Raw genomic sequence first — 13135 nt, 5'->3', positions numbered from 1 at the left:
ACAACAAACAAACAAACAAACAAACAAACAGACAAACAAACAAACAAACAACAAACAAACAAAACAAACCAACAACAAACAAACAACAACAAACACAACAAACAACAACAAACAAACAAACAAACAGAACAAACAACAAACAAACAAACAACAACACAAACAAACAAAACCAAACAAACAAACAAACAAACCCACACAAACAGAACAAACAACAACAAACAAACAAACAAAAAACAAACAAACAACAAACAACAAACAAACAAACAAACAAACAACAAACAAAACAAACAACAAAACAAACAAACGAACAACAACAAACAAACAAACAAACAAACAAACAAACAAACAAACAAACAACAACAACAAACAAACAAACAAACAAACAAGACACAAACACAACAAAACAAACAACAAACAACAAACAAACAAACAAACAAACAAACAAACAAACAAACAACAACAACAAACAAACAACAGACAAACAAACAAACAAACAAACAAACAACAAACAACACAAACAACAAACAAACAACAAACAACAAACAACAACAAACAAACAACAAACTCAAACAACAACAAACAAACTAAACAAACAAACAAACAAACAACAAACAACAAACAAACAAACAGAACAAACAAACAAAACAAACAAACAAGACAAACGAAACAACAACACAAACACAAACAACAAACAAACAAACAAACAAACAACAAACAAACAACAAACAGACAAAAAAACAAAAACAAACAAAACAACAAAACAACAAACAAACAACAAACAAAACGCAACAAAACAAACACAAACAAACAAACAAACAAACAACAACAAACAAACAAACAACAAAACAAACAACAAACAAACAAACAAACAAACCAACAAAACAAACAAACAAACAAAACAAACAAACAAACAAACAAACAAAACAAACAAACAAACAAACAAACAACAAACAAACAAACAAACAAACAAACAAACAAACAAACTAACAACAAACAAAACAAACAAAACAAACAAACAAACAAACAAACAAACAACAAACAGACAAACAAACAAACAAACAAACAAACCAAAAACAACAAACAACAAACAGACAAACAAACAGAACCAAACAAAACAAACAAACAAACAAACAAACAAACAACAAACAAACAGAACAAACAAACAAAACCAAACAACAAACAACAGACAACAAACACAAACAAACAACAAACACAAACAAACAAACAACAAACAACAAACAAACAAACAAACTAACAAACTAACTAACTAACTAACTACTAACTAACTAACTAACTAACTAACTAACTAACTAACTAACTAACTAACTAACTAACTAACTAACTAACTAACTAACTAACTAACTAACTAACTACTAACTAACTAACTAACTACTAACTAACTAACTAACTAACTAACTAACTAACTACTAACTAACTAACTAACTAACTAACTAACTAACTAACTAACTAACTAACTAACTAACTAACTAACTAACTAACTACTAACTAACTAACTAACTAACTAACTAACTAACTAACTAACTAACTAACTACTAACTAACTAACTAACTAACTAACTAACTAACTAACTAACTACTAACTAACTAACTAACTAACTAACTAACTAACTAACTAACTAACTAACTAACTAACTAACTAACTAACTACTAACTAACTAACTACTAACTAACTAACTAACTAACTAACTAACTAACTAACTAACTAACTAACTAACTAACTAACTAACTAACTAACTAACTAACTAACTAACTAACTAACTAACTAACTAACTAACTAACTAACTAACTCTAGCTAACTAACTCCAAATTCAATAAAAACATTTTAAAAATTCATAGACCGGCAATATTTTTTGCACCTTAGACATGGCAACCCTAAATCCCGGCATAAACAACAACACATTATATGCGATGTCAACAAAAACCAGCTGATGGAGAAAAAACAACACAACAAAATTGCAAATAGTGAAATTTAGTGCAATTTTCTAGTAAAATTCAATTATTAATAATAATTTATTAGTTAATTGTATTTAAATTTGAAAACCAAAGTCTCAAAGACATGGCTAACAAGGAGATATTCTCGAAGCATATAAAATCCAATGTTAAATTAGCCACCCGCTACGATGCTGAGGGGCGTGAAGTTCAAGTGAGTAATCAAAGAAATATTAAGGAAATAAAAATATTTTATTTCGTGCGACCTTAGGTGGAACGACGCGAGGATGTTGATGCCACCGCTAAGGAACAGGAAACATTTGATATGCTTATTAAAGCTGGATACTATCGTGCCTGTATTAAGGGTTTGTCGGCGTTTGATAAAATTGTTGGTGGCATGACCTGGTGCATAGAATGTTGTGATTATGATGTCGATGTTGATTTATTGTTTCATGAAAATTTAACAATTGGTCAGAAAATGTAAGTATTTAGTTGATGAAAAAGGTTTTTATGTTGTTGAGAAGAAATAAGCTTAAGTTAAAAAACTAAACTTATTTTTAGAGCCTTAGTGGAAAAAATTGTGGCCGTCTTACCACAAATGAAATGTCCCTTTCGCATAGAACCACATCAAATCCAAGGTTTGGAATTTTTAAGTATACATCCAGTAATCCAATGGCTGGTCAAAAAATCGGTAAATATTTAAAAGCTTAACCTAAAAAAAAACAAGAATTTTTAACATTTTCTTTTAAACAAGGTGGAGAATAGAGCTGAACGTAATTTACGTTTGAAACGTTTTGCTATTGGTCAATTTCACAATCACTATCAGTATAAAAGTGATAAACAAAATTTGGAGAAAATACGTAATGCTTCCAGTCATATCAAAAGAATACAAGTGAGTTTGAAATGATAAGAAAATACGAGAGTTGTAAAAATTAAATATCTCTTTTTAAGGAGCTCTATAATCCAGTACGACAATATCAACGTAAAGATTTAACTGATGAAGATGAAAAGACTAGAGTACATTTGACGTTATTGGAATATGGTGATGTTATGACAGCAACTAGCACTAGTCAGAGTGATCCTTTACAAAATGATGAAGAATCTTCGAAAGAAGATGGAAATACTGAAGTAGGTTTTAGCGTATTATTGAGAATATAAATGTTTTTGTTTGCCAAAGCTTGTTAATGCATATTTTTAAAAATTTTTTAATGCTAATTCTTTTAATTTTGTTCTGCTATGTTTTGCCTTCACACACTTTTTGTTTGCGCAGCTTGATGTTGAAAAGTTACTTAAAAATCTTGTTCTTACCAATGAGGTAATAATATAACGTCTTTTATTTATCTTCAGAGCTTTTATTTATAATATTAATTACTTTCATTAATTTATTCACAACAGGACGCTTCAGCCTCACCTCATAAACTTGACACAGCCACTCGTATGGCTTTGAAACAACATTATCAAGAATTTATACAGGAAATGGCAACTGACGCCAAAGAATTGACCGAACAAAATCAATTGAAATCTCTAGAATCGGCAAAACAGGCCTTACAACGAAAATTGGAACGTAATCAAAATGAGACCAAAGAAGTTCTGGATTTACTGCAACAACAGGAGGAATTGTACGAAAATGAAATGTCACAACATGATCAGTTGGTAAAAGAAATCGAGGAATATAGGAAAGTCGAACAAAGTGTGGATGCAAGGTAAGAGGGTAAAAAATCTTATGATTATAGTTTTTATAAATATTTTAAGAATTTTCTATAAAAATTTTCCATTTTCTATAAAAAATTTTGAATTTTAAAAAGATTTTCCATAGATAAATCAATATTGATAACTTTCTATAGAAATATGTTCAATATTGATAACTTTCTATAGAAAAATGTTTAATATTGAAAATTTTCTATAGAAATATGTTCAATATTGAAAATTTTCTAAGGGAAAATATTCAATATCGAAAAGTTTCTATAGAAAAGTGCTCAATACCAAAGAATTTCTAAATGTTTAGTATCGAAAATTTTCTATAGAAAAATTTTTAGTATCGAAAATTTTCTATAGAAAAATTTTTAGTATCGAAAATTTTCTATAGAAAAATTTTTAGTATCGAAAATTTTCTATAGAAAAATTTTTAGTATCGAAAATTTTCTATAGAAAAATTTTTAGTATCGAAAATTTTCTATAGAAAAATTTTTCAATATCGAAAATTTTCTATAGAAAAATGTTCAATATCAATCATTTTCTATAGAAAAATGTTTAATATCAGACAATTTCTATAGAAAAATGTTCAATATCAGACATTTTCTATAGAAAAGTGTTCTATATCAAAAATTTTCTGTAGAAAAATGTTCAATATTGAAAAGTTCTTTCGAAATTCTTTTATTTTTCCATATTCTTTCAGTCTTTTGGAAAAAGTACAAAATCTTCTTAAACTGCACGATGAATTAAAAAAGGAAGAATCTGAATTTAAGGAACACTGTCGTAAGGACTTGTCTGATCTACAACAGCAAATTGAGTAAGTAATCTTCTTTAAATTTTATAAAATAATATCTTTAAAAAACGATTGCATCCGCAGAGAACTCGAAATATTTAATGCCCAAGATCCCGAAGAACGTGAACAGGCGGTATCGAAGGAAAAAGAACGCATACAATTACTTAAACTACAGCTCGCTAAACGTAATAGAGGCATAATGGCTATACAACGACAATTGGACAATACACCAGATCGCACAGAACTGGCGCAATATCAAAGACGATTCCATGAATTATACAACGAAAGTAAGTTCTAAAATTATTTTATTTAGAAACATATTAAAATCTTTTTTATCCTTTCCAGTGAGTTCAAAGCATTTAGAAACGAAACAATACTACACCCTCTACAATACCCTTAACGATCAGAAACGTTATATGGAAAAAGAACTCTCGCTGTTAAATTCCATTTGTGAAGCCTACAATGAGGGTATGATGACAACACATGGCCGTGAGGAGTTTATACAACAATTCGAACAGATAGTTAATGGGGTCAAGCAAACGGAACAAAAAGTTAAAACTAAATACAACGAGGAGAAAAGACGACGTGATATGCTTAATGAAGAATTACAAGGTCTTCTAGAATTGCAGCGACAATATGCGGCTGCTGTTAAGCAATTAACAAAGGAGTGTCAACGTTGCGAACAACTGCAACAACATTTAAAGTCTATTAGGAAAAAGTAAAAAAAAAAAGAAATGCAGTAATTATAACTTTTATAAGAGAGAGCTCGTTTAAGGTCCTCACAAATAAAATAAATTAAAGTAAATTAATTAATTAATAATTCCTTGTATACAATGCACAAATTCTTCTAAAACAATCAAGCAATATGTTTTTAATAAAGACATACACATCTAATTTTGTGGTAGTATTTTCAAAACATAAATTAATAAGTATATTATACTAAAAATATCTTATCTATTAAAAACTAATTTTAGCTGTTTAGTTATTAAATTAGTAAATATTTTATTTATAATAACCTTAAATATTTAATTGTATTCTATTTATTTTAAAATAATAATTATTATGATTATATATGAATTTCAGCAGAAAATAAAATAAATGATTATTTATATGACTAAATCTAACAATTTCTCATTATACAACTATTATTGTTATATTATGATAATTTCATAAAATAAACAAATTGCTGCAATAGACTAATAGAGGGGACACGGAACAATAAACTGCAGTCAGGCTTATAGACTATAGTCGAGGCTATAGGCTATAGTCCAGAGTATTGTCCATAGTCCAGAATATAGTTTATAGTCGAGACAATATTATATAGTCTAAAGTTCAGCCAGACTAGAACTGAATAAGAACTGAGCTAGAACTGTGCTAGAACTGAACTAGAACTGAACAAGAACGCACTAGAGCTGAACTAGAGCTGAACTAGAACTGAACTAGAACTGAACTAGAACTGAACTAGAACTGTGCTAGAACTGAACTAGAACTGAACTAGAACGCACTAGAGCTGAACTAGAGCTGAACTAGAACTGAACTAGAACTGAACTAGAGCTGAACTAGAGCTGAACTGAACTAGAAACTGAACTAGAACTGAGCTAGAACTGAACTAGAACTGACTAGAACTGAACTAGAACCTGAACTAGAACTGAACTAGAACTGAACTAGAACTGAACTAGAACTGAACTAGAACTGAACCTAGAACTGAACTAGAACTTGAACTGAACTGAACTGAACTGACTACTGAACTAGAAACTGAACTAGAACTGACTAGAACTAGAACTGAAGAAACTGAACTAGAACTGACTAGAACTGACTAGAACTGAACTAGAACTGAACTAGAACTGAACTAGAACTGAACTAGAACTGAACTAGAACTGAACTAGAACTGAACTAGAACTGAACTAGAACTGAACTAGAACTGAACTAGAACTGAACTAGAACTGAACTAGAACTGAACTAGAACTGAACTAGAGAACTAGAACTGAACTAGAACTGAACTATATAACTGAACTATATAACTGAACTAGAACTGAACTAGAACTGAACTAGAACTGAACTAGAACTGAACTAGAACTGAACTAGAACTGAACTAGAACTGAACTAGAACTGAACTAGAACTGAACTAGAACTGAACTAGAACTGAACTAGAACTGAACTAGAACTGAACTAGAACTGAACTAGAACTGAACTAGAACTGAACTAGAACTGAACTAGAACTGAACTAGAACTGAACTAGAACTGAACTAGAACTGAACTAGAACTGAACTAGAACTGAACTACTGAACTAGAACTGAACTAGAACTGAACTAAACTGAACTAGAACTGAACTAGAACTGAACTAGAACTGAACTAGAACTGAACTAGAACTGAACTAGAGACTGAACTAGAGCTGAACTAGAACTGAACTAGAACTGAGCTAGAACGAAACTAGAACTGAACTCGAACTGAACTAGAACTGACTAGAACTGAACTAGAACTGAACTAGAAACTGAACTAGAAACTGAACTAGACCTGAAACTAGAACTGACTAGAACTGAAACTAGAACTGAACTAGAACTGAACTAGAACTGAACTAGAACTGAACTAGAACTGAACTAGAACTGAACTATGAACTGAACTAGAACTGAAACTAGAACTGAACTAGAACTGAACTAGAACTGATACTAGAACTGAAACTAGACTGAACTAAGAACTGAACTAGAACTGAACTAGAACTGAACTAGAACTGAACTAGAAACTGAACTAGAATGAAATAGAACTGAACTAGAACTGAACTAGAACTGAACTAGAACTGAACTATACTAACTAGAACTGACTATAACTGAACTGGAACTGGAACTAGAACTGAACTAGAAACTGAACTAGAACTGACGACTGAACTAGAACTGAACTAGAACTGACTAGAAACTGAAGCTAGAACTGAAACTAGAACTGACTAGAACTGACCTAGAACTGAACTAGACGAACTAGAACTGAAAATAGAACTGAACTAGAACTGAACTAGAACTGAACTAGAACTGAACTAGAACTGAACTAGAACTGAACTAGAACTGAACTAGAACTGAACTAGAACTGAACTAGAACTGAACTAGAACTGAACTAGAACTGAACTAGAACTGAACTAGAACTGAACTAGAACTGAACTAGAACTGAACTAGAACTGAACTAGAACTGAACTAGAACTGAACTAGAACTGAACTAGAACTGAACTAGAACTGAACTAGAACTGAACTAGAACTGAACTAGAACTGAACTAGAACTGAACTAGAACTGAACTAGAACTGACTAGAACTGAACTAGAACTGAACTAGAACTGAACTAGAACTGAACTAGAACTGAACTAGAACTGAACTAGAACTGAACTAGAACTGAACTAGAACTGAACTAGAACTGAACTAGAACTGAACTAGAACTGAACTAGAACTGAACTAGAACTGAACTAGAACTAAACTGAACTAGAACTGAACTAGAACTGAACTAGAACTGAACTAGAACTGAACTAGAACTGAACTAGAACTTGAACTAAGAACTGAACTATACGAACTAGAACTGAACTAGAACTGAACTAGAAACTGAACTAGAACTGAACTGAACTGAACTAGAACTGAACATTAGAACTGAACTAGAACTGAACTAAACTGAACTAGAACTGAACTTAGAACTGAACTAGAACTGAACTAGAAACTGAACTAGACTGAACTAGAACTGAAACTAGAACTGAACTAGAACTGAACTAGAACTGAACTAGAATGACTAGAACTGAAACTAGAACTGAACTAGAACTGATAGAACTGAACTATAACTGAACTAGAACTGAACTGAACTAGAAACGGAACTAGAAACTGAACTAGAACTTGAACTAGAACTAACTGAACTAGAAAATGCACTAGAACCGGAACTAGAACTGAACTAAGAACTGAACTAGAACTGAACTAGAACTGAACTAGAACTGAACTAGAACTAGAACTGGAAAACTAAGCTGAACTAGAAACTGAAACTAAGAAACTGAACTAGAACTGAACTAGAACTGAACTAGAACTGACTAAGAACTGAACTAGAACTGAACTAGAACTGAACTAGAACTGAAATAGAACTGAACTAGGCTATAGTCTGGACTATAGACTATTACTGATACAGATTATAAAAGTTAATAGAGGTTGTACTAGTCCATAACTATAGTCTATAGTGGGTACATTCTTATATACATATGGTGTTTGCTTAATTCCAGCAATTTTACAATTAACGATGCAATTATGCTTAAAAACTGTTGCATGTCATGCCAAAAGTTCTCAGAATGTATCAATAAACCAGAAAATTGCGTGTTTGTATTTTGGTATGTTTATATTCCCAAGTAAATAAATTTAAATATTCTACGTTATACAAATTTATTTTAATTAAATGAATTTATTGCACAATGCAAAAACGTCATAACTCAAAAAAATTTAAGCAATTTCTATATTTATTATAATAAAATACAAATTAGAAGGAGATACCTCAAGTAAAACTTATTGAAATAAATATTTGAAAAATATTATCTTAGACAATTATGCTTTTAAGAACTTGGTGTTGTGACTATTTTGCAGCAAGTGTGTTGTCTTTCTCCAAACCCATTAAATGATTAGTGTTATTAAATTAAAATAATAAACATAGAAATTATACTTTAGAGACAATTCGAATAGCATGCACACGCAAACGTTTTTACGTAAATTTCAATCAACAGTGGGCGTGATTGATTAAATAGTATGTAAATAGCTGTAAATTTGCTATGATTAATTTAATATACACATCTGTATGTATGTTTGTATTAATAAATAATGTCAAAGGGATGAAATATGACAAATGTAAATTCAGCAGCACTTAAATATTCGAATTGAGTTTAAAGCGTAACGAAATATAGACACGCCCTAAAATTGTTAAATTATCATAGACAAAAGTTAATATTATTAAATTTTAATTTTTATGCTACCATATTAAGCGCTATTAAGATCATGATGATTTTGCTAAAATTTGACTAAAGTTTAGCCCACTGTTCAGCTTGCACCAAAAAAAGGACAACCAAATATTATTGACCTTAAGTAACTATAAAATAAGTGAATATAAAGGAAAAAAATAAAAAATAAAAAAACAATAAAAATGTATCATTTACATTTTCAATTTTATGTCTTTAACATCGCAAAACCATGACGAACGATAAATTTGTCGAAAAAAAAACAAAGCGATTTGGTAAAAAAATGTTCCGGTTGATGAAGAAGAAAAACAACAACAATAGAGAAAAAGGTTGGATAGCTGGATGGATGCATGTTTGGGAAAAGAAAGAGCACTTAATTAATTAATACCTAATGTTTTATAAACAAACTTATTTAAAGAATATATTAAATTGAAAAGGACTGAATACAATCAAAAAGGACTAGTTCTGTTCCAGTTTAGTTGTAATTCTAGTTCAGTTCTAGTTCAGTTCTAGTTCTAGTTCTAGTTCTAGTTCAGTTCTAGTTCAGTTCTAGTTCAGTTCTAGTTCAGTTCTAGTTCAGTTCTAGTTCAGTTCTAGTTCAGTTCTAGTTCAGTTCTAGAAAAAAAAAAAAAAAAAAAAAAGATCTAGTTCAGTTCTAGTTCATTTCTAGTTCAGTTCTAGTTCAGTTCTAGTTCAGTTCTAGTTCTAGTTCTAGTTCTAGTTCAGTTCTAGTTCAGTTCTAGTTCAGTTCTAGTTCAGTTCTAGTTCAGTTCTAGTTCAGTTCTAGTTCAGTTCTAGTTCAGTTCTAGTTCAGTTCTAGTTCAGTTCTAGTTCAGTTCTAGTTCAGTTCTAGTTCAGTTCTAGTTCAGTTCTAGTTCAGTTCTAGTTCAGTTCTAGTTCAGTTCTATTTCAGTTCTAGTTCAGTTCTAGTTCAGTTCTAGTTCAGTTCTAGTTCAGTTCTAGAAAAAAAAAAAAAAAAAAAAAAGATCTAGTTCAGTTCTAGTTCAGTTCTAGTTCAGTTCTAGTTCTAGTTCAGTTCTATTCTAGTTCAGTTCTAGTTCAGTTCTAGTTCAGTTCTAGTTCAGGTTCTAGTTCAGTTCTAGTTCAGTTCTAGTCAGTTCTAGTTCTCAGTTCAGTTCTAGTTCAGTTCTAGTTCAGTTCTAGTTCAGTTCTAGTTCAGTTCTAGTTCAGTTCTAGTTCAGTTCTAGTTCAGTTCTAGTTCAGTTCTAGTTCAGTTCTAGTTCAGTTCTAGTTCAGTTCTAGTTCAGTTCTAGTTCAGTTCTAGTTCAGTTCTAGTTCAGTTCTAGTTCAGTTCTAGTTCAGTTCTAGTTCAGTTCTAGTTCAGTTCTAGTTCAGTTCTAGTTCAGTTCTAGTTCAGTTCTAGTTCAGTTCTAGTTCAGTTCTAGTTCAGTTCTAGTTCAGTTCTAGTTCAGTTCTAGTTCAGTTCTAGTTCAGTTCTAGTTCAGTTCTAGTTCAGTTCTAGTTCAGTTCTAGTTCAGTTCTAGTTCAGTTCTAGTTCAGTTCTAGTTCAGTTCTAGTTCAGTTCTAGTTCAGTTCTAGTTCAGTTCTAGTTCAGTTCTAGTTCAGTTCTAGTTCAGTTCTAGTTCAGTTCTAGTTCAGTTCTAGTTCAGTTCTAGTTCAGTTCTAGTTCAGTTCTAGTTCAGTTCTAGTTCAGTTCTAGTTCTGTTCTAGTTCAGTTTTAGTTCAGTTCTTGTTTAATTGAGCATTAGCCTCAAAGGCACTTATGTATTTTTAGTTATCCATATACAAGCACATTGGAACAGACCGACACCCGACCGACACTTTATTATAATTGAGTTAAATTACAAACATTGAAATGATAGTAATTTAGATAATTTTGTTGCTGTTGCTGCTGCTGTTAGATTGTTAAATTTATCTAACCCCCTACTGTTTTGTTGCTAGGCGCAGAGAGGATGTACAGATATCAATAGTATAATTTTCAATTGACAGTTGAAAGTTAAGTTATCAGTAGTAGACTAAAAGACGGACAATAAAATATATTTATTGCCACCAATATCAATGCTTTAGTCATATAAATACAGATATGAAATGTTCTCTAAATAATGAGGGTGTTTAAAAATATGTGGTTATATACCATTGAAAATCCTTTCTCTAACGAGTTCTCTAACATTTTCTAAATGACTTCTCACTTTTATAATGTCTTTTGTATTAAACTAATATTAAGTGTGCCTATAGAGAGACAAGAACGAAATATAACTTTTAAAATCGTATATGAAAATCTCTCAATTGTTCTTTAATTTATTAAAAAATATGAGGCCCATATTCAGAAATATATAGACCGGGCTATAGACTTGACTTCACACCAGTCTATAGACTTCAACAGTCAACATATAAACTTGACTATAAAGCGGTCTAAAGTCATGACTATAAAACAGTCTATAGGTTAGGTTAGGTTAGGTTTTCACAGGTAGCCGATTTCGGCTTTACTTGGGTCCATGTTGATCCCTTTGTAAAAATACCTGTAAGAAAAAGAAAAGAGAAGGAGAGATAGGGAAGAGTGGAAGAACAGAGACAGTAGCAAAGAGAAGGAGAGGATGAGAAATAAGAAACCCGGGGCAGCTGCCGTGGACGAATAGTGTGAGTAATAGGATTCACACCCATTTTGACAAATTAATGAACTCTAGAAGACGTTCTAATTGAATGTTTGAATGAGTAATAGTCTCTTCTTCATCCTCGTTTTGACAACTCCTACAGTAATCGTTGAACGGGAGACCAATGCGTCTAGCATGGTTACCAAATTTACAGTGGCCAGTGATAATCGATATCAGCCTACTTAACTGCGGTCTTTGGAGACCAAGAAGATATTTACACCTGTGTGGATCCATTTGTGGCCACAGTACTCTACATATTGAGTACGTGTGTTGTCGCGAGCAATGCAGAGGCAGTTTTCAGTGATCTGCCTCTTTATTGCAAACAGTGGTATACCGCAGAACTGATCTATATCCAGTCTGCTAAGCATAGTGCCAGCTCTTGCCAAGGTATCAGCAATACCATTGTTATACGAAATCCCATGTCCCTTTACCCAAATTAGGGTGATGTTCGAATGTCTCGCCATCGCATTGAGAGACGTCCGGCATTCATGGACAATTTTGGATGTGGAGAACACACCAGTTAGGGATTTAATAGCAGCTTGACTATCGGTATAAATTCTGATATCCCTGTTAGATATCCGATAGTACCTTAGCCAATTTATCGCCCTCCTTATCACCGATATTTTAGCCTGAAGGACACTACATTCATCATTAAGTCGGAAGGAGATTTTCGTTCCAAATTCCTCAATAAAAATGCCACCACCAACTCTTTTCGTCCTCTTGGATCCGTCTGTATACACTCGGAAGCAATTATTTGGCGGAAGGAGAGATTCTTCAGACTCCTAAGAGATATAATAATGGAACTTTCTCACTAGAGACGGTACCGGAATACAATAATCAACAATGTACCGATTATTCGGTATAAGATCTATGATCCTAGCAAAACATTCTATAGTGTTGACTATAAAGAAGTCTATAGTCTTGACTATAGATCAGTTTATAGTCTTGATTATAGATCAGTTTATAGCCTTGATTATAGACCAGTCTATTTTGGACTATAGACCAGTCTATATATATATGGTCTATGGACCATAGTCTTGACAATGAACCAATCTTTAATACTGACTATGGACCAGTATTTAGTTTTTACTATAAAATAGTTTACAATCTACATAAT

The 13135-nt window shown here is 31.7% G+C and overlaps 1 protein-coding gene across 1 annotated transcript; it reads left to right on the top strand.

Annotated features, from left to right (window-relative positions):
• The first annotated feature begins 1886 nt into the window (after positions 1-1886).
• On the top strand, positions 1887-5442 carry LOC119612111 (coiled-coil domain-containing protein 93). The gene is made up of 10 exons (XM_037967843.1): positions 1887-2163; positions 2221-2429; positions 2511-2640; positions 2704-2841; positions 2901-3077; positions 3220-3264; positions 3345-3652; positions 4345-4458; positions 4519-4721; positions 4780-5442. Exons 1-10 carry the CDS (start codon positions 2077-2079, stop codon positions 5154-5156), a joined length of 1788 nt encoding a protein of 595 aa, XP_037823771.1. The 5' UTR covers positions 1887-2076; the 3' UTR covers positions 5157-5442.
• Positions 5443-13135: the final 7693 nt, after the last annotated feature.

The sequence above is a fragment of the Lucilia sericata genome, unplaced genomic scaffold (genome assembly GCF_015586225.1).
Source record: "Lucilia sericata isolate MDLA Ls3-8-SP2 unplaced genomic scaffold, ASM1558622v1 Contig001604F_arrow, whole genome shotgun sequence".
Classification (NCBI taxonomy): Eukaryota; Metazoa; Arthropoda; class Insecta; order Diptera; family Calliphoridae; genus Lucilia; species Lucilia sericata.
Note: the sequence above shows the minus strand (reverse complement) of the source record. Positions and strands in the feature narration are given on the sequence as shown.